The 21,621-nt window shown below is 35.3% G+C and overlaps 1 protein-coding gene across 9 annotated transcripts; it reads right to left on the bottom strand.

Annotated features, from left to right (window-relative positions):
- Positions 1-748: 748 nt before the first annotated feature.
- LOC106052714 (poly(A)-specific ribonuclease PARN-like) lies at positions 749-21,473 on the bottom strand. 9 transcript variants are annotated; one of them, XM_056018702.1, is made up of 24 exons: positions 21,364-21,473; positions 20,673-20,768; positions 20,211-20,345; positions 18,678-18,755; positions 18,017-18,090; positions 16,321-16,388; positions 15,360-15,441; positions 15,189-15,249; positions 14,028-14,196; positions 13,747-13,851; positions 13,044-13,167; positions 12,426-12,482; positions 11,523-11,600; positions 10,946-10,989; positions 9,785-9,827; positions 8,927-9,002; positions 6,521-6,631; positions 5,524-5,593; positions 5,254-5,309; positions 5,044-5,130; positions 4,686-4,760; positions 3,684-3,885; positions 1,890-1,966; positions 749-1,533 (listed from the first exon to the last, which is right to left on the bottom strand). In XM_056018702.1, exons 3-24 carry the CDS (start codon positions 20,227-20,229, stop codon positions 1,469-1,471), a joined length of 1,821 nt encoding a protein of 606 aa, XP_055874677.1. In that variant the 5' UTR covers positions 20,230-20,345; positions 20,673-20,768; positions 21,364-21,473; the 3' UTR covers positions 749-1,468. The 9 variants fall into 9 exon arrangements, with proteins under 9 accessions (XP_055874677.1, XP_055874675.1, XP_055874678.1 ...); XM_056018700.1 differs by lacking the exon at positions 21,364-21,473 and adding an exon at positions 21,181-21,302 and having other exon boundaries at positions 20,211-20,240; XM_056018703.1 differs by lacking the exon at positions 21,364-21,473 and adding an exon at positions 21,274-21,292 and having other exon boundaries at positions 20,211-20,240.
- Positions 21,474-21,621: the final 148 nt, after the last annotated feature.

Here is a 21,621-nt window from a genome sequence, read left to right as displayed (position 1 = left end):
TTTTTTGCCCAGATATGGCATAATTTTGGAAAGGCTGCTCCTGCGATTCCTATCCGGCATGCAGTATTTCCTATTATTAATTTTATTTAAATTATATTAAGGTGACCAGACAGTATCACTAATTTAAAAAAAAAAAATCTGGCAGATGTCAACCCACTTGTCTGGACCTTTAGTGATGAGATGTGGCCGAACGCTTTTCGTTGATTTCAAACCACTTGACTGGACCTTTGGATTACATCACGTGGAGTTTTCAAGTTCTGACCAACAAAGTTTCTCTAGTCTCCCTGTTAAAAGCCATCCTCTCAGGCAGTCCCATTCCGTTAGTGTGTTGAGCTCACTTCTGCTGGTTGTGTGCTCTATGTATGGCTCAATCTTGGTCTAGACTAGTGTCCAAACCATTCCAGCTTTTGTTGTTTTATTAAATTACTTAAGACTTTTTTTTTTAGTCCAGTGGTGGGGGGAGGGGGGCAAATGAGTGTTTTTTTTTTACATTCAAAATTAAATATTAAGCAAATGCAGGGGGCTCCCAAAGAGGTCAAGCCCCCCGGGCTCCCAAACGAAGGAAAATTCCTAGCTACGCCCATGTTTTAGTGTTAACATTTATATACGGTAAATTTTTCTATCAATAAACAAAGAGTGGTCTCATGATAACAAAATGTAATGATAAAAAAAAGTAATAACAAAAAAGTAATAATAAAAAAAAGGTGAAAGTAACGATGAACTGGTTATTTGGAAAAACAAAGACAACTTGTACTTTCTGACAAAATATCAATAGATTTATTGTGTGTGAAATAACAGCGCAAGCCTGACATTTATAAGAATGTTATTCATTGCATAAGCTATAGATAAACAATCAGTGTGCCAGTGATATTGACAAATACATTTTATAAACAGTCGAGACTAATGGCTCATTGCAGTTAGTCACAAGATAAAGGGGAAGCACAACATAAAGGTTTAACAATTAACAAAGGGGGACAACCAACTGCAGACTTAAACCCTATGACATTGTACCACTAGGGCATAGCTTCAGTTTTTGAAACTGTTTGCAAATTTACCTTTTTTTTTTTTTTTTTTTTTTGTTTTGTTCTCTGACATGATTTAAAATAATCTTAGCTGTCACTACTTTTCCTTCTTGACCATGGCACAGCATACAAGTATGTCTTTTTACATACATATACATTTTGTACAATAAAGAATGCCTAGCCAAACGTGATGCCTGAGGCATTGAAATAAAAAACCATCCAAGGCCTTCTGTATTTCTATTTTTAAATTTGCATTTCCTCTCTTCATGCACCCAAACCATTTTCAATATACATTGTGAGAACAATTAAAATCAATAAAATAATTGTATTCATTCATAATGACATGACTGAAATTATACTAAAAAAAGACGATAATATTTCTAAAACATCAATGTTTAGGAGCTGCCTCCACACTCAGCAAATGACCACACTTATGAGCCAACAAATCACCACACTTCGGACTCCTCAAACATTTTATCTTTCCCTACTTCTGTCTTCTTTCCATCACCACCTGCAGAAATAAAATAGAAAAAAAGTTTTGGATTTAACTTTTTTAAAACTTGATAAGGGACGTTACATTATGTATTAATGTTGAAATTAAATTTAAATGAAGGAGTGCACTGGGGCTAGAGTACACTGATAATAAATTAATAATTAGAATATGAATCATTATGACTTATTTTGAAAACTATATGCATTTCTTAAATTTTTTTGTTTTACTCTTCTAATTCAGTTAATAATGGGTTATGTGAAGACACATATTTGAGTTTGAAACAAAACAAACAAAATCAATGTCCTGACTCTACAACTTTTGTCTGCAAGTTACTTTCTGTATTTATAATTGAAAGCAAATAATGAAAGGCTTACTAGTGCTCTTACTGCCTTCATTCAGACTACTTGAGACATGGTCAGTGATTTCATCTTCCTCAGGAATGGGAGGACATCTAGAGGAAGAAATGTGTTACATTAGCTTATTTAAAAAAAAAAACAGGAATTTGAACCCAAATAAATAAAATAAACAATAACAAATGTGTATTAAGGTACCCTTAATAACTAATAGTTGAACTGTTTTTGAAAATGTATTTGGAAGATTTGAACGATTGCCTGGGGTGTTCACTGGGATCTGATATTGTCTTTGTTGAACTAAATGTCTTGAGCTGAAGTCCTTGTAAATAATGACATTTTTTTAATGGGGTTTAAGGCTGTACTTGCACCCAGCTTTAAACCTGATCTCTGTGGAGAAATCTTCAATCTGACCTCTGTTTACATGACCTTGGGTAGGGAGAGCTTTAGCCTGACATTGTTGGGATGAGGAAAATAAAGTAGCTGGTCAATGTACTGGTGACATGACACCCTATAGCCACAGGAATAACTGAACCTTACTTTATATTTTAAGCACTCTTGACAATCATTACTTTACTGCCCAGGTTAAATAGGGGGAAGTTTTCAAGCTAATCATACTATTGTCTTTAGTGACCTCAGGTAATATAAATAGATGCATAAGGCTCCCTTCTGTCTCAAAAGACAATGGATGTGCCCAGATGAATCACTGGTTTTGTTTTTATATTGAGTCCAGGCTGAATCTGGTGTGACAAAACAAGCCAATTCTTGAGCAGAAAAGTTGGCCACATTTGGTTTATGTGAATGCACCTGCTTTAGGGTTATCTGATAGGGAGGCTAGAGTAGAGTGTATGCAAGGTTTACACTGTTCATTCAGGCCAGTGACGATGAGCTCTTGTTTGCTTTTGCTGGCCTTAGGGTTCCAAGTGCGATGGACAACTCTACTCGACAATGTCAAATGATAGGAAGGCTTAATTTCTTGTTCTTTTATCTAAGGCAGCGGTTCTCAACCTTTTATGCTCGGCGACCCCTTTTTACAATCCCCCACTCTTCAGCGACACCCCCCCCCCAACCCACACACATACAGCAATAGAAGAATAGACAATAGCAATTTTTAACAATTAATAATTTTTGATGGTCTTAGGCGACCCCTGGCAAATCGTTAATCGACCCCCAAGGGGGTCGCGACCCACAGGTTGAGAACCCCTGGTCTAAGGCCTGTTCATTCCTTAAGCTCTCATTGAGATTTGTACCAGCAAGCACAGCCTGCCTCCATGCTGTCCATACTGCACCATTTCCTCCCACATACTTTCAGATCTCACTAGCAGGTAAGCCTTGGCCATCCCTTTGGATGTGACTCCCACTGAAAGTCTGGCATTAGGAAATTTTCCATCTAGCATCTGGGTGACATGTCAGCACTAACGTAGTGTGTGTATCGCTCCGTTTCAAAACTTCCTGATTGGAGAAATGATCCCTCCTTCAGATGTACAACATGTGTCGCAGGCAATGCAAATGAAAACTGTTTAAACTATGGTTTTGATGCATTTTGACCAGCTCTCATTACCATATTATATAATAAATATCTATATATAACTGGTATATTTCATTAGAATGGAAGAATAACACATTCAAAGTTCCGAGTTAGACCAGCGAAGAAAAATAATTAATAACTATTTTTGAGAAAAAAATTTTTTTGTGTTTTTTTTCTTCTCACAAAATTAAAAGCCTCAAATGACATGTTGACATTTATGTAATTTTACATGATGGACTTAAATAACTTTTGTAATTTATTTCACACAACACAAAAGATAATTTACTCACTCTGTAGGAAACGAGTGTCGCTTTACTTTATGGGGCGGGGCGTCACTGTCAGTAGTGGTAGTCACCAACTTCCTCTTGACTATTGAAACCGTAGGGGAGGGCATGGGTGTTGCTGCACTCCATCTTAAATTTTTGTTGCAGTGATGAAAAGCGTAGGACACAACATGACATGGCCCCGAGGTCTGAGACAGAGACTTAAGCGCTGGGGACAAGAACACAAGTCTGTCAATTTAGTTCTCTGGAACATCGTAAAGGATCACAGCAACCAATTGTTTTCTTGCACTATCATCTCTGTCATTCTTTAGTCACAGCCAGTGTATACAGTCTCTCAATTTACTAGCAAGAATAAAACTATGTCGCAGCCTACAATAGACGACTTTGGCCTAACTTTAAAATTAAGCTTTTTGTATCAAGAAATGATAATGGTGAATCAAACAAATTTATTTATATCTATAGATAGTCATTGTTAACATGCTTGACTAGATGCATGATGCGTAGGACGTAATCATCTTCTTGAGGTATCATCTGTATTATATAAGACAAGAAGATGGTCAGAAACTATTTTAAATGCTAGCAAGAGAGGAAAGAGTTTAATAGAAGCCTAAGTTCTCTAAAGAGATGGGATGTGAGAGGCCAAAAACACTTGGCTACATCTTGTTCACCTAACAAAGGGGCTTGAGTTCAAATCCCAACTAGAGCAGAGTTGTATTTGCTGATCTAGAGCATTGGATTTAGATCTATGTGAAGCATAGCGAGACTTTAATTGGGGAAAGCAAAGGTGGTTGGTCCTTGTGCTGGCCACATGACACCCTGCTAAATAACCATTGGCTAAAGAAACAGATAACTTCGAGATTATCTGCCCTATAGACCGAATACACAAACAAGGCCCGCTGACTACAGGTTGTATCCAGCTAGTACGAAAAAAATAATAATTTCAGCTTCAAATTTCGTTTTAATGCACACTTATTGCAAACACTAAAACACTATATCAACTGGGGATACCTATTTTTGCAACCTCCTTTTTAAACAATGCCACATAACAAGTTGTATCTGTCAACCATGAAATCTGTACGTTACCTGGAGGTAAAGACAAGATTACTGTGATGAAGACATTGGTTCTTTAAAAACGTTTTTTTTTTAGTCTAGTTATCTAGAAACAAAAGTACAATAGAAACATATTTGATTTAATAAAAATTCACCACTCTAAAATCCTGAAAAATATAATGATTGTTCTCATTAAATAAAAAACAATTCAAATGTAGGAACACAAGGTGTTTCAATACAAAACCCCATAAAAATCAAACTAAACAATAATAATGAGTTTCAATCTAAAACCCAGAAAAAACAAACTGTAACCTACCATATGGTTGAAATAAAGAATGCAGATCTGATTGCTTCCATTCTTTAGGGAATGTGACATGAAAGACATGGTCTCTGCTGCCCTCTACTGTAGGAATATTGATACAATCAGCAATTTATGAAATCTCTGGCTCATTAGTAGTTTAGACAATTTTTAAATCTATCAATGCAAGAAAAAAAAAAACAGTTCAACTGTCATTGTTTTACTTACAGTCAGGACCATTCAGATTCAGATAAGGAATATCAGCAATACGCATTAAAAATAACCTGAAAATAATAAAAAAGTCATGGAGGTTTTTTTTTTGTAAAACAATTTAAAAAAAAGACATTTAAATCTGCAACTTAACAGGAAGCTTGTTAACTATTTTAAAAATAAAATGAATTGATGCAGAAATCAAAGAGCTTAGTTCAAGAAAAATCCAACTTATTTACTAATAAAAAAACCACAAGTTACTTATGAATTAAAAAAAACACAACTTACTTATTAATAAAAGGCTCTACAAGACTGGAGCATGGTAAAGTAAAATGGTTGGAAGAGTTCCTAGCTCTACCTTTAACAAAATAGTGTAGTAAAATATTCAAAATAAAATGTTAACCACTCATTGAATTATATAGATATAATTATATATACTAATCGGATTTGAACCACACCCCAAAGTTTGCGTATCACTTATCTAGTGCATTGGAATTAGATCTATGTCAAATACAGGGAAATGTTCCCTTAACATGTTTTAATTTTCACATGACTATGAAACAAGGATTTACCTGTTTTGTTATAAAGTTTTATTCTTGAATAGAGATAAATGTATTTTTATTTTTAGGACCTTCTTCGTTTTGGGAGTGAAATTTTAACATACACTACATTCTAAGAAACATTTATGCCAAATTTAATCAAGATTGGTAAAGGGTTAGATTTTTTAAAGTAACATACATACAGACTCCTTACAGTATGATTTATATATGGTATTAAATATTAAAAGATTTAATGTTACACTGCCTCTTCTCTCCTACATCCTGCTTCAATATTCAACATTAAATTTTAACTAATGTTTACATAGTGTTTGGAAGCTGTTTCAGACATAGGACTCATAGTCTTAATAAACCCTAACCCTAACCTTATTACAAACATTTGTTTGGAAAGATATTGTTTATGTGCTGGCTGTTTCAAACAATCCCTTGGGTAAATGAAGGTACATAGGACTCATAGTCTTAATAGAATGTATTCTATTTCCTTATTACAAACATTTGTTTGGAAAGATATTGTTTATGTGCTGGCTGTTTCAAACAGTCCCTTTAGGTAAATGAAGGTACATAGGACTCATAGTCTTAATAAAATGTATTCTATTTCCTTATTACAAACATTTGTTTGGAAAGATATTGTTTATGTGCTGGCTGTTTCAAACAGTCCCTTGGGTAAATGAAGGTAAGCCAAGTCATAAAATAGAACCATTTCATAATGAAGGGAATCATGAGCCTACCTAAAAAGTTGAGCATTGTTGCAAAACAAGTTCCTGTAACAAAAGCGTCATAGCCTGCTTCATGAGAGGATCCACCGCCATCATCATAGAGATTGAAACCATCAGCTGTGACTAGAGATACATAGGTAGAGTAGGATACAATGTGTCATGACTAGAGACACATAGGTAGAGTAGGATACATGACATCATGACTAGAGGCACATAGGTAGAGTAGGATACATGACATCATGACTAGAGGCACATAGGTAGAGTGGGATACATCACATAATGACTAGAGGCACATAGGTAGAGTGGGATACATCACATAATGACTAGAGGCACATAGGTAGAGTAGGATACATTGTGTCATGACTAGAGACACATAGGTAGAGTAGGATACATTACATCATGACTAGAGGCACATAGGTAGAGTAGGAATGATTGCATCATGACTAGAGACACATAGATAGAGTGGGATACATCACATCATGACTAGAGGCACATAGGTAGAGTAGGATACATCACATAATGACTAGAGGCACATAGGTAGAGTAGGATACATCACATAATGACTAGAGGCACATAGGTAGAGTAGGATACATCACATAATGACTAGAGACACATAGAGTGGGATACATCACATAATGACTAGAGGCACATAGGTAGAGTAGGATACATCACATAATGACTAGAGACACATAGATAGAGTGGGATACATCACATAATGACTAGAGACACATAGGTAGAGTAGGATACATGACATCATGACTAGAGGCACATAGGTAGAGTAGGATACATGACATCATAACTAGAGACACATAGGTAGAGTAGGATACATCACATAATGACTAGAGGCACATAGGTAGAGTAGGATACATGACATCATGACTAGAGACACATAGGTAGAGTAGGATACATCACATCATAGAGGCAAATATGTCACATATATAATGTCAGCACTAGGTAAAAAAATGTTTGTGACAGAAAATGGTGAAATGATATGCAGTTTTAAATCACCGACTGACTCAACAACAGAACTTAGGATCATTAATTTTCTTTTTGATCGGTAGTGTTTGCCAATTCAGCATTTCCCCACCCGGAGGTTGACAGTCACATGACCTATTCAGACCTACTCCAAAACAACTTCAGACAGTTGATTATATTGACCCCAAGCCAGCAACAGCTTTTGTCTACTTAAGTTGTGGCAAAATATGAAGGTTGCAACTGGGTTTGCATGGTCGTGTGAAATACTGCACTTAACCCTTATCTTTGGAATCAAAGACAATGCCTGTACATAAGTTGTGTATCTTATCAATTGTGATGACTGATTCAGTCGATAGATTTGAGCAGATCCTTCATTAATCCCCAAGCAAAACAAAATTCCAAAATGAATAAACCACAGAACAAATTAAAGAATAAAAATATTAAGAACTCTAATTAATAAATCTAACAAGAATAATCACACAAGTTTGAATCACAATATTGAAATCACAGAAATGTATTTGTCAAGCCAAAATAAAAATATGAGTTAAAATGAGACAACTCATTTCTTCCCTACTTGGTTGTGTCCATTTTATAATAGTTGTGTCAATTTTATAATGTTTAAAATACCTAGGCGTACCTAGAAGATGATGAATCTTGAGTAGAACCTTTTGGTCTAGCTCTATTTACTGTAGAGAACTCAAGAACACATAGCTGCATGAGATCGTAATTATTTGTATTTACTTTACTAATAGTGAATGAAATCACAGGTTCATACCATAGTCTGTAACATATTCATTTTAAAAATCCAGTTGAGTTCTTTCTTGTATATATCTTACAAAAACAGTTTACAATCTTTAACTACAAAAAATTATCAGATTTGAGATAATCTTTTCTAGGAATTATTGTTTTGACTCCAGTGGCGGACTGATAGGGTTGCGCGACCTACTGACACACGTGACTCAGGCAAATGAAACAGGTCAACGACTGTCAATGGACAAGGGACAGTACTACAAATACATGCAAATATGACCCGTGTTATGGTAATCTGATCGAAAGCCTTGGTGGACCAGAGACAGTGTCTAGGGAGTGCAGTCCAGGATAGCAAGGCAGTAAGGTCAGTGCGGTACCATGTCTGTCCTCGAAAATGTAGCTATACTAGTCCAGGAGTAGACACAGAGACTAGTAGTGTTTAGTAGGCAGTTCTGTAGAACAACAAAGCATTTGTAGTTGTGTAACCAATGGTGTTGTATTGGCTGATGATGCATTTAGTCATTAAACTAACACATTGTTATTTAGAACTCATGTTGTCAAGTTTTTGAGTTAGATGTGTTAAGCAGTGTTTACAGAAGGCCTGGTGGAGAAAAATCGTAACAATACGAATGAAACAGCTGCTGTAATGAAACAACTAAAAACAAAACGAATCTTTGCTGAAAGTGTACCTACCCACCTCTGCAGGTGTGAATGGGCTCCCTCTCAATGTTTGCCTCAGTTCATCAAGTGAAGAGTATTTAATGTGTTCCTGTGGGGAGCATTACAAGCACACAATTAGTCTTAAAATAACACAGATAACTGTGAACATTGGAGTCATTCAAGATACAGTTTTAGACCCTTGTTTCTAATTTAACTGTGAACATTGGAGTCATTCAAGATACAGTTTTAGACCCTTGTTTCTAATTTAACTGTGAACATTGGAGTCATTCAAGATACAGTTTTAGACCCTTGTTTCTAATTTAACTGTGAACATTGGAGTCATTCAAGATACAGTTTTAGACCCGTTTCTAATTTAACTGTGAACATAGGAGTCATTCAAGATACAGTTTTAGACCCTTGTTTCTAATTTAACTGTGAACATTGGAGTCATTCAAGATACAGTTTTAGACCCGTTTCTAATTTAACTGTGAACATAGGAGTCATTTAAGATACAGTTTTAGACCCTTGTTTCTAATTTAACTGTGAACATAGGAGTCATTCAAGATACAGTTTTAGACCCTTGTTTCTAATTTAACTGTGAACATAGGAGTCATTCAAGATACAGTTTTAGACCCTTGTTTCTAATTTAACTGTGAACATAGGAGTCATTCAAGATACAGTTTTAGACCCTTGTTTCTAATTTAACTGTGAACATAGGAGTCATTCAAGATACAGTTTTAGACCCTTGTTTCTCATTTTCATAAATTACTAATTGCATTTGTCCTCTAGCTGCCTGGTTGTGTAGTATGTGCTCTGGACTGTCATTCCAACCCTGCCTGCATCTCTGTTATATTACTCCCTCATAATCCCTAAGAAATTTAAGAAGCTCACCTGAATGGGTGGTGTGCTGGCCATCAGTTTAGTGTCAACCAATCTAGAAGGAAATATACAATAACAACTATTAACAACAACCAAATAACATTATTAATCGTTTTCATTTTCATTATTTCTGTTCATATTGTCTGGTAACTAGACTTCATGAGCCTAGAATTGCTGCCTGGTCCTGTGGTATGCCTATGGACTGTCATTTTGATGGTCCCAGGTTCATACAATCCCTTGTCGTCCTGTGAGGTAAGGGTTAGGATGAAATTATCTTCAAATTTGAAGGCACATCCAAATCTTACATTTTATAAACGAACAAGTCCGTGACAAACACAGAAGTGTAAATATTTAAATGAAAGCAAGAAATTCTCAAACCGCAAACACTGAGAGCGTGTAACTTCAACGTAGATTGAGATGGAAAATCTGAATTCTAAATATCACTTTTCTAGACACATTAGGATAAGGTAATGTGTTACAGATGACAAAAAAAAAAATATGATGTGCATTGTGGGAAGTCTCCATAAAATGCTGAACATGCCTCTCCAGCCTTTACTCTTAATCAGCCAAAAAAAAAAAAAACAAGACAAAGGTGAAGGCTTTAAGAAAACTAGAAACCACAGTGCAGATAAAGAACCATATATCACAAGACAAAAGACAATATCACAGATACATGAATGCATCCAATATACAATACTATCACGTCTACAAAACCTGAATTTTCTAGTTCAGCTGAGAACAATGAAAATAATGAACATTTTTATGACCACGTTTATGATTTCTTAACAGGGGACTAGAAAATGTTCAAGATATAAATTATTGTCTTGGATGCTGGTTGATTTATAGGAATGTATAGGAACCCATTGTCGACTCAGCCTCAATGGGCTGGGGAAACCCAGGCAGCGCTCAAGGAGCCATGTCTCACAACAAAGAGATGTGATTAAATGATCATCTAGTTGATGGGGGTCCTCTGGAATGAGGGATCAGTGAAGAGCCATCTGTCATTCCTGGCTTCTTGGTAAATCGTTACCTTTGTTCAAGGGTCACAAAAGGGCGCAAGCCCAATACTAATGGACACTCACTGAGGTTGGTTTAAGGGAAGCCAACAAGTTTTGTATTTGACTGTTAGGTTGACCTATTTGACATTATCTTGGTTGAACAGTTCAAACTTACCTTGGTAGTACTGTTTTCACAAGCAATTTAAAGCCTTCCAATTCCTAGAAATAAAAACAAAAATTATCAACTTAAAAAGAAAAAAAAATATTGACTACATTAAAAGCAATGAATATGTGTACTTATTATTAGAAGTAATGAAAATGTGTGTAATTACTTCTGTTTGAAGTAATGAAAATGTGTGTAATTACTTCTGTTTGAAGTAATGAATATGTGTGTTCTTGCTTCTATTTGAAGCAATAAATATGTGTATACATATTATTTGAAGCAATAAATATGTGTAAACTTTTATTTGAAGCAATGAATATGTGTGTACTTACTTCTGTTTGAAGTAATGTATATGTGTGTACTTACTTCTGTTTGAAGCAATGAATATGAGTGTACTTATGTCTGATCAAAGCAATGAATACACCTGTACTTACAATTTGAAGCTATGAATATGTGTATACTTATTATTTGAAGATGAATATGTCTGTACTTACTATTTGAATCAATGAATATGTGTGTACTTATTATTTGAAGTAATGAATATGTGTGTACTTATGATTTGAAGCAATGACTATGTGTGTATACTTACTTCAGGAAGAGAAGAGTGGAACTGATTGATAATGTGGACCACATCCAAGAACATATTGTGCCCTACAACTAATTTTCCCTGTGGAAAAATAATTTTTGTTATTATGAGTTACCTTCAAGTTGAGAATTATTAATGGAAACAATATCCCACCATTTAAACATTATACACAGTGCAATCTGTTCCTGTGGAACCATTCAAAGTAGTGACTTGTGTGTTTCTGTTGCCTGTAAAACATTCAAATTATCTTGGCTTGTGTGTTTGTTGCCTGCAAAACATTCAGATTATCTTGGCTTGTGTGTTTCTGTTGCCTAGGAAACCATTCAAAGTAGTGACTTGTGAGTTTCTGCTGCCTGCAAAATATTCAAATTATCTTGGCTTGTGTGTTTCTGTTGATTGGGGAACCATTCAAATTATCTTGACTTGTGTGTTTCTGTTTCTGAAAATACTAGAAGCATCTTTACAAAGTGAGATTCTGTTCCTCAGCTTACCATTACAATTAGTTGGACTAATTAGTAGAACTCTGTTAGGACAGGTTAAAAACTTCACTGCAAGGTTTTTGCCACAACCTTGTTAAGATTAGACCTTGGGTGATCCCACTGGACCAATCTCTGTGGGAGGTCATCCGACCTTTTTTTTAGGGCCAGTTACCACTATAAGAAATTCTTCTAAAAACATATCACTATGGTACTGTTCACTACCAAATGACATTATTATCTAGATATAAGTTCATGTGCTATAAGTACATATATAGGTATGTATTCTATTCTAACTAGAGCTGTCAAAAGAAAGTAAGTACACAAGTTTTTGGTTAGACATGGGAATAATTAATGAATGCATACGTAAGAGTTAATATTAACCACATATTACATGTTTCTATAAAGATAAAACAACATTTGTACTCACAGATTTAGTAATAGCTCTGATCACTTTGGAGAATCCAACTTCTAGGTCCAGTTCCATCTTACCAATAGGAGAAATGAAGTGGTTAAGTACATAGTTTTGTGTCTCTGTACACATTTTCTTCTATACACTTTGTAATTAAATGCATTCTAACTTATTGTCATAATCTACCTTGAATGCAAATAAGAGAAAAAAAAATTCTGTGGGATGTGTAGCTAAGAGATGTAAACAGCTTGACTACATATCAATGGGGCTAGAGTTCAAATTCTGACTCGAGCTGAGTTGTGTTTGATGAGTGCCTAAAGGCAATGCAGAAACCTCCCAGATTACTCCCCCCCCCCCCCCCCCCCCCAAAAAAAAAAATCTACAAAAGTGATTAAACCATGGAAACACTGAGCATGCTAAAGAATGAAAGACAGGCTATAAAATGAATATTTTTTAAATATGAAAATGTCTTGCCATAAAGAAAAATATAAACTATAGAAATAGTAAAGATGGTTTATAAAGATAGATTTTTAATTCCAAAATTGCAATCAGTACATCCTACTAAACTTTAAAATATTCATTTCAATATATTTCTAGCAGTACTCTGAAAGCAACTGAACAACAAAAATGTATTACCTTTTCCAAAGCTTGTTTTTCTTGTTCTTTTTTCAACCTGTCATCTGCGTTTTTTGTTTTGGACACTGACATATATCTCTCTCTTTTCTCACCAGTTTTGGTTTCCAGGTGTACATGTGGGAATCTGAGCATAAGACATAAACAATCAGAAGAGAAGACAAAGACCAATGAGAGAAATGAGAGCTTGGAAAAACTCTTGGTTGATAAAATATTGTGGCAAAGGTGAAATGCAGACAAAAAAAATATCTATTAAGAAGGAAGCAGTGTACTGAAAATAAAATTCAAATAAATATAAGGGGTGAACATGTTTATTTTATTGGAATAAAGATTTAGGTGTCCATCAAGCAATATTTAGCAATTCTATAAGGCCTTTGAAGCAAGTGTTATTAAATGTCTTTGGGACGTGAAGACATTGTACAAAAGCTTTAAAGAAATCTTTATTCAATCTATGAGCACTGTGTATGTGATGAAAGTAATTTCAATTTGTCTACTCCTGGAGTACATACACAACACACATACAACAGATATCGCCTGCAAGCTAATTATATCTCACTACCATCCAGTGACTCCAGCAAAATGAACCATTTACTAGCAATGTATTGATGGCCCAATACATTGGTATAAATCAACTGCAACATTGGATAATGTTTGGTATTTTTTGTTTTTTTTCAAGTGCAAAAAATAAGTTGAAAAATGATTTTACTTTTCAATGACAGTCTGGTAAATGAGCTTCCTTTGAAATGCATTGCAAGGGGGGATGATTAATGGCTGTGCATCCTCTCCTTCTAGATAGTTGGTTATTCTTTCACTGAAACATATGCAAAAGAAAACAAAAATATATTAAAAAATTGTAACTGTTAGACAAGTCACACATGAATTTATCCCTTGAAAAAAAAAACAAGAATAGTTGATCTCAATGACACTTCACTTTATTCAATAGCTAGTGAAATTCAATGTTTCAAGATGAGTCAACCAGTTAATTACCATATATTATTCAAAAAGGACTTTTGATCTTCTGGTACTGGGACAATCTGGACACTGGAACCGTTACAATTGTTTGAGTCAGGGGATGACAACTTCTTGATTTCATCATGCTTCCTGTCTAATTCTGCTTTAAGCTTGGTTTCTTGTTCAGGGGTGAGGTAAGAGATTCCTAGAATAAATTTAAATAGTTCAATAAAACCTCCAGCAAGAAATGTGTGCATTTAAATATAATATTGTTGTAACTCCAATGGTGGACTGATAGGGTTAATGTGTGTGCAACCTACTGACACACAACTCAGGCAAATTACACAGGTCAATGGCTGTCAATGGACAGTGGACAGCACTGCAGGCAAATATGACCTGTATCAATGACGAGAGACTGTAAGAAGGGGAGTTCAGCAAGGCAGTAAAGACGGTGCAGTACAATGTGAGTCCACGAGAATGTAGCTGTATGAGTCCAGGAGTGGACAGAGAGACCTAGTAGTGTTTAGCAGGCAGTTCTGTTTAGTACAAGAAAGCATTTGTAGTTAGTGTAGAGTAGTGTAGACTATTGTGTAGTATTGGCTGTTGATTTATTTAGTTAGTAAATTTCCACACTATTTTTGGAACTCTTGTCAATTTCTTTAGATGTGTTGTTAAGCAGTATTTACAGAAGGCATAATAGAGAAGATCGTAACAATATACAAAATCATTTGTTATTTTTCTGTAGTCTAAGAGGTAAATATAAAAAAAACAAACAAAAAAAAACCCAAACACTTTTTAAAAAATGTTTCGCTTATTAAAACTTGTACTAGAGGTCCCAAGAAAATGTTCTGTCTAGAAAAATCTCAATCAGAAAAGAGGCCATGCATTAATTTTTTACTAACAATGGCTTATTTTGTGGGGAATAGCCAGGTCCCGATTTATATACATTAAAAAAAAAATATCAGGAAATGCATGGGAATAGAAGTTAAGCTTTGTTATTTAAGGAAAATAAATGAGAATAGATGAGAAAATCTGCCCTGACTATTTATTGCAAACTTCATATTTTATAAGTGTTTCGTGTCAAATCTTGGACAATGAAAAGTTGATATACAAGTGCTCTATAGAACTTGTGTACTGCTGTTACACTTTAAATAATAGAATATTATGCATCAAAGATTAGAGCCAATATTTTTTTACCTTCTTTAAAGAGTTTGTTGAAATCGAAACCTTGAGCAATTAGAAAGTCTATACTGGAACTCTAGATGGAAAAGAAACATTTGTTTGAATAATATTATGTTCAACTATCAATTTGTCAATTAAGCTATATGAAAAAAAACAACAATCCAACAAATTTGATGCCAACTTTACCTGACACAGAAACCTTCTGTCTGGAGCAAACTTATTGAATGGTCTTGGGAAAATATAAAAGTTATATGGACGTGCTATGTACCTGGATAAATAGAAATACATTATAAACAGAATGTAATAAACATGTATTAGTGAAACATTGAATGTAAGACTGATGTTGTAGTGAAACATTGGCTGTAAGACTGATGTTGTAGTGAAACATTGGCTGTAAGACTGATGTTGTAGTGAAACATTGAATGTAAGGCTGATGTTGTAGTGAAACATTGAATGTAAGGCTGATGTTGTAGTGAAACATTGAATGTAAGACTGATGTTGTAGTGAAACATTGGCTGTAAGACTGATGTTGTAGTGAAACATTGGTTGTAAGGCTGATGTAGTGAAACATTGAATGTAAGACTGATGTTGTAGTGAAACATTGGCTGTAAGACTGATGTTGTAGTGAAACATTGAATGTAAGACTGATGTTGCAGTGAAACATTGGCTGTAAGACTGATGTTTTAGTGAAACATTGGCTGTAAGACTGATGTTGCAGTGAAACATTGGCTGTAAGACTGATGTTGCAGTAAAACATTGGCTGTGACTGATGTTGCAGTGAAACCTTGGCTGTAAGACTGATGTTGCAGTGAAACATTGGCTGTAAGACTGATGTTGTAGTGAAACATTGGCTGTAAGACTGATGTTGCAGTGAAACCTTGGCTGTAAGACTGATGTTACAGTAAAACATTGGCTGTAAGACTGATGTTGCAGTGAAACATTGGCTGTAAGACTGATGTTGCAGTGAAACATTGGCTGTAAGACTGATGTTGTAGTGAAACATTGAATGTAAGACTGATGTTGCAGTGAAACCTTGGCTGTAAAACTGATGTTATGGTGAAACATTGAAAGTAAGACTGATGTTGTAGTGAAACATTGAATGTAAGACTGATGTTGTAGTGAAACATTGAATGTAAGACTGACTTACTTGTGTTCACGTTCTACAGCAGTAAATGTACACATCCCAAACTGAATCAGAAGAAAATCTGTTGCACCCTGAAATTTTAAATTTTTCATGTAGAGATCATCCCCAAACTCTCTTTGTTTTCATGTAAAGATCATCCCCAAACTCTCTTTCTATCGGGAAGAGGCTCAAAAGAATCTCTTTTAAAAATCCTTGACCTTTCATAGTTCCTGATTAAAAGTCCAAAGGAAGTGGCTTCCCCCTAAGTTCAGTCAGCAACAAGCAGAGGTGGACTGGCTATATGGGTAGCAGGGCAAATGCCAAGTGGGCTGGTGCCTAAATAGGCCTGTGAGGCTGCCGAGTGGGCCATTTTAAATGCCAGTATGCCCCCGTAGACATGATTGGCCTCTCTTTATCTTTTATTATAGATATCTACAGACTTTATTGTGTAATATTAGCCACATCCTTTTAAATGTTTTGCTTGTTCATTCAAAATACCCAAACATCCCACAGGAAAGCCGGAGGGGGGGGGGGGCAGAGTTTGAACCCTGGACATTGAGATGACACTCCAGACTGCAGCCATTAAGTGTTAAGCTTTACTCTTTTAGTTATATCAAAATAATATAATAGACTAATTATGATTACGATTCTAGGCCTACTGGAGATTTTTTGTGTACAAATCGAGATTTCCAATAGCCTCTAAATCTATTTACATGTTACTGAAACCTACATTTGCATACATTCACTCAGTTTTATGTATATCATAATTCATATGAAATCAAGTTGTGAGCCAAATCATATGTTAATGTCCGAGCTGAATTTGACACCCAGTCCACCCCTGGTGACAGGCAAGAAGGAAGCAGGGCATTTTTCTCAATGCAACAGGAACATTGTGAATCAAAACATTTGGGCCAGAAATGTGAAAAAATAATCAAGAGGATATATGGCTGCCATGCAACAGTAATAACTGGCTAGGGATTATTAAGGAGGGACTTCAACAGGTGACCTAATGTACTCCCGAACTATGTAGACCCTTGGGAATTTTGTTGCTTACTTTTCTGTTCCCCATAAATATAGATATATGTAAAATATTGTTCCTTAACTCCCCCACCCCCTTTAAAAGCTGCAGTATTTTGCTGGTTCAAAACTAAGAAAATGTTCATTCTAAATTCTTTAATATTTTTTCGAAACGATGTTAAGTATTCAACAGAGATAAAGAGCTTTAAAAAAAAAAGCTCAGCAGCATAAAGCTGGATAGAAGAATCAAAAAGAGATGGGTGTAATCAATGATGTTTAACAATCTCAAATAAACAATGTAATATTTAAAGAGTTTAAGCCCAACACTTATGTTTCAACAGCTATGAAATGTAAAATTCAATAGTCACATCTGTATATCTGGGAAGTGTGGTCGAGAGGCCAAGTACGCTTGTACTTGGCTTGGCTACCTAGAAGGGGGTTCGAGGTTCCACACCCGACTCTGGCAGAGTTGTGTTTACTGAGCGCCTAAAGGCAGCACAGAAAACCAACTCCTAGATACCCCCTCTCCCCCACTGGTCCACAAATGAGATTGGACCAAAAGCGCTCTGAGCATGCTATAAGCATGAAAGTAGCGCTATATAAAAGCTATAATAATAATATCTGTTATACAATTGTTGAATATGAATTACAAACAAAAGAAGAGAGAGGACAATGTAATTCACATCAAATAAAATATGCTCACATATCTTAACTTGTTGTAACGCTCAGCTGGTGTGTCAAATTGTGCAGCATGTCCACCATCTCCAGAGTCGAGACCTAAATGTTAAAGAAAGAAAGAAAATTTGAATATGGACAAACCTGCACCCAAAGAATTTCTCCATAAACTCTCCTCCAAAACAAAGACTTAACTCTAAAAATAATAATACTGTTGTAACCCTACTGGCAGCGCGATATGTGAAACAGGCCAGTATTACAGTTTAGCATGCTATATCGATGGACAAGGGATAATACTGGTATGAACTCTCTACGTAAATAAGACCCATGTTATGATCATGTGATCAGAAGCCTTGGTGGACCAGAGACTGAGTGTGTAAGGCAGGAGTTCAGTACAGGACAGTGAGGAGACTGGGACTGTTAACTGGCCATGAAGTTGTTCCTGGTGGAGTCCTCGAGTGAAACTTCCAAGTCCAGGAAGAGATAGAGACAGTAGAGTTTAGTACAGCAGCACAGTGATGTGTGTCAAATTGGCTGTTTTATTTACTCATTATTAAAGTACCAGATTTTTTGGAAAGGTTGTCAAGTTCTTCAGTTAGATGTGTTGTGTGATGAGCAGTGTTTACAGAAGTGCTGATTAGGAGAGAGAGAGAGAGAAACATAACAATACAAAAAAATGATAAACTAACCAGTGAACTCTCCATCTATAGCTAAGTAATCACAATTCTCAATAGCAGACATGATGTTTTCCAGTTCATCATTAAAATCTAAGAAAATAAAACATAACTCAGAAAAAACAATATTCAATAAAAAAAACTCAGAATACATTGCCTTACTAAACACAATTGGAACTATGCCTTACAGATTAAAAAGTACTCAGTCTAAATATTTAAATAATGAAACTTGGTTTTGGTTACAAGATCTTCTCATTTGAGTCATCTTATAGAGAACATACTGATTTATCATAGAGAATAAAAATCTGATTTTGTGCAAGCATTTCCAGTATTGCAATATCTCTTATTCTATTGTGAAATGGAATAGAACTAATAAATCTTTTCTGAAGTTACACCTGTAATGTATAAGATAAGAAGATAATCAATGATAAATTACATAATTGTTGACCATGTATTGAGAAATATATGTCCCCTTCTGCCTTGAGAGGTCATCATCATCATCATCATCAAACTCCATTAGAGTGAGGGCTTGAGAGGCTCAAATCCTCTCTTGCAAAAGCCCTGGACAGAAACCCTGCTGTCTTGCGTAGTGCATGAATGTCGCCATACAGGTCGAGAATTTTGGGTTTCCCAGACCTGTCGAGACGGAGATCAGCAAGTCTGGGGCAGTCAAACAGAATATGAGGCACGGTTTCCTCTTCTTCCCCGCAGCGAGGGCACCGTGAATCAAAATTTGGCCATAGCCGCGAGAAATATGAGCCAACAGGACAGTGGCCTGTCCTGCACTGTGCTATAATAGCTTGCTCAGGCCTGGACAGCCTCCATCATGGGGAAGTTCGGTCAGGGCGCCTCATGCGCTCCCAGACTCCACTGGCTTTTTGGGACTTGTCCCAGCACTCAAACCACTTTTCCATTTCTGTTTTTTGTATTATAGCCAGGGCTTGATGAAAGCTTACAGCCTGATCAGTGGGTGGAATTTGCCCTCCCTGGTGGGCCAAAGAGTCTGCGATTGTGTTGCCAGTCTTGAGAGGTAAATGGATGTAGCCAAAATGAATGACATGTAAATGTGCATTGAGAAATATAATAGTTGAAATAAGAAGAAAAAAATAATAGGATTATGATGATTTTAAACTACAGTTGGGTCTACTGAATGTTTTAACTTTGACTTATTTAACATAAGAGTCTAAATCTATTAAGGCATTTAATTGAAAACAGATGATATAATAGTTTAACAGTATCTAGAAATCGCTTCAAGATTATGGTACTCTTCAGAATATATCATTACCTCACTGATGCAGAGCCATTGTTTCTTATGCCAATCCTTACTACCTTGGCAAACATATATATTAAGCCATCGGGGAAGTCATTTTAATATATACATTTTTTAAAGCAAAGCATGAACAAAGGAAACTGACATAAAAATGGTGGGCACACAGCTAATAAAATGTTAAATAATTAGGCCTTAAACCTAGTTAAATACTATATTATACGGTTTTAAATCAGTATATTCCTTTGAGAAAAGTTGAAACAAAATTGAATAAAACTTACTATGCTTTGTTATTTCCATTGAGATAAAACCTGAAATAAATAGTCCCAAATGCTGTGTCTAAAGTGGAATCCTCTAGTAAATGTATACTTCAAGAAGATTTACTAATTTCTGAGTTAAAATGGTAAGTTGTAGACCTAGAATATATTTATAACAATTAATGCATTCATTTAAAAATGAGCTTCTTAAGTCTATCAGTAAGTAAAGTATAGTAAAGTTTCCCTTTCAGACCTTGCGATCTATAGGGCAGGTGATGTAAATGTCATCTGTTTCTGTGGCCCACAGTTGACGAGAGTGTCATGTGGCCAGCACAACAACCAACCGCTTTTTATTTTTCCCCAACTAATGTCAGGTACCCATTAGAGTTTAGAGCTGGGTGGACTCAGAGGCGCTTAAAGATCCCAAAATTAAAAATCCCAACCTTCACAAGAATTCGAACCTCGGTCGAAAGACAAACGCTTTACCGCTCAGACACAGCGCCTCCTAATGTCTATCAGTAGTATCAGTGGTGTCAAAGTATGTCTAGAGTCTAGATTATGCCTGTGTTGATCTGAAATGATCTGGAAAATTAGGACAAAGCAAAAAGTTAAGATATTTATAAGTCTTATAAGATGTTTCATGTTAAGATGATATTTATAAGATGCTAAGATGATATTTATAAGACATAATAAGATGTTAAGATGATATTTATAAGATGTTAGCTACTAGCTAGTAGAAGTACTAGTGTAGTGGATCATCATGTCATATCAAATATCATATCACGTCATATCATATGTGTGGATGATATGATTTTATTATAATATTATTATTATTATGATCTTGACTTGTTATTTGTAAATCTAGAATCTAGAGCTCAGTTTAGTTAGATTTAGATCTATTTTTATTGTCTATTAATACTATTATATATGGTAATCTTATATTATATTCTTAGTTCTACATCTATTATATCGATATTAATAATTATAGATCTACCAATCTAGATTTCTAAGAATCTTTCCGAGAATAGGATTAGAATGTTCATAGATACAAGTTATAATCTGTTCCTATGAAATTTAGTTCTAATACCCAGAATCTAGGTAATCTAAATCCAGAAATATATAGGTCACTGGTGACTGATAAAAGCTCTAAACAATGTTTTTATCGTTGTGTAATTACCACAAGATATCCGAGTATTTCCTTCTATTATGTCTATATATCATATTATTGTATTTCAGTCATAATAATAATAAAAATAATAATAAGGCTTGTCTTCGAGTTCGAAGATTAGTGAGGAGTGCAGTATTTCCCGTGGCAGCGCAGCCCCAGCTGTGACCTACATATTTTGCCACACCAAGGGCATGCATAACTATTGTGCGCATGTGGTCGATTAATTTAAGGCATTATATCAATATATGAGAATAGCATAAATGGAAT

Source organism: Biomphalaria glabrata, chromosome 2 (genome assembly GCF_947242115.1).
Source record: "Biomphalaria glabrata chromosome 2, xgBioGlab47.1, whole genome shotgun sequence".
Lineage (NCBI taxonomy): Eukaryota > Metazoa > Mollusca > Gastropoda > Planorbidae > Biomphalaria > Biomphalaria glabrata.
The sequence above is the reverse complement of the archived record's forward strand: the minus strand, read 5'-3'. Positions and strand labels throughout refer to the sequence as shown.

Bases quoted from the DNA above. Each gene is read 5' to 3' on its own strand.
- LOC106052714 (XM_056018702.1), bottom strand. The intron at 18,091-18,677 runs GTTAGTTTATCA...TTTAACATTTAG, and splicing joins TATAGATGGAGAGTTCACTG to GTCTCGACTCTGGAGATGGT. The intron at 5,310-5,523 runs GTAAGTTGTGTT...TATTATTTTCAG, and splicing joins GTAGAGCCTTTTATTAATAA to GTTATTTTTAATGCGTATTG.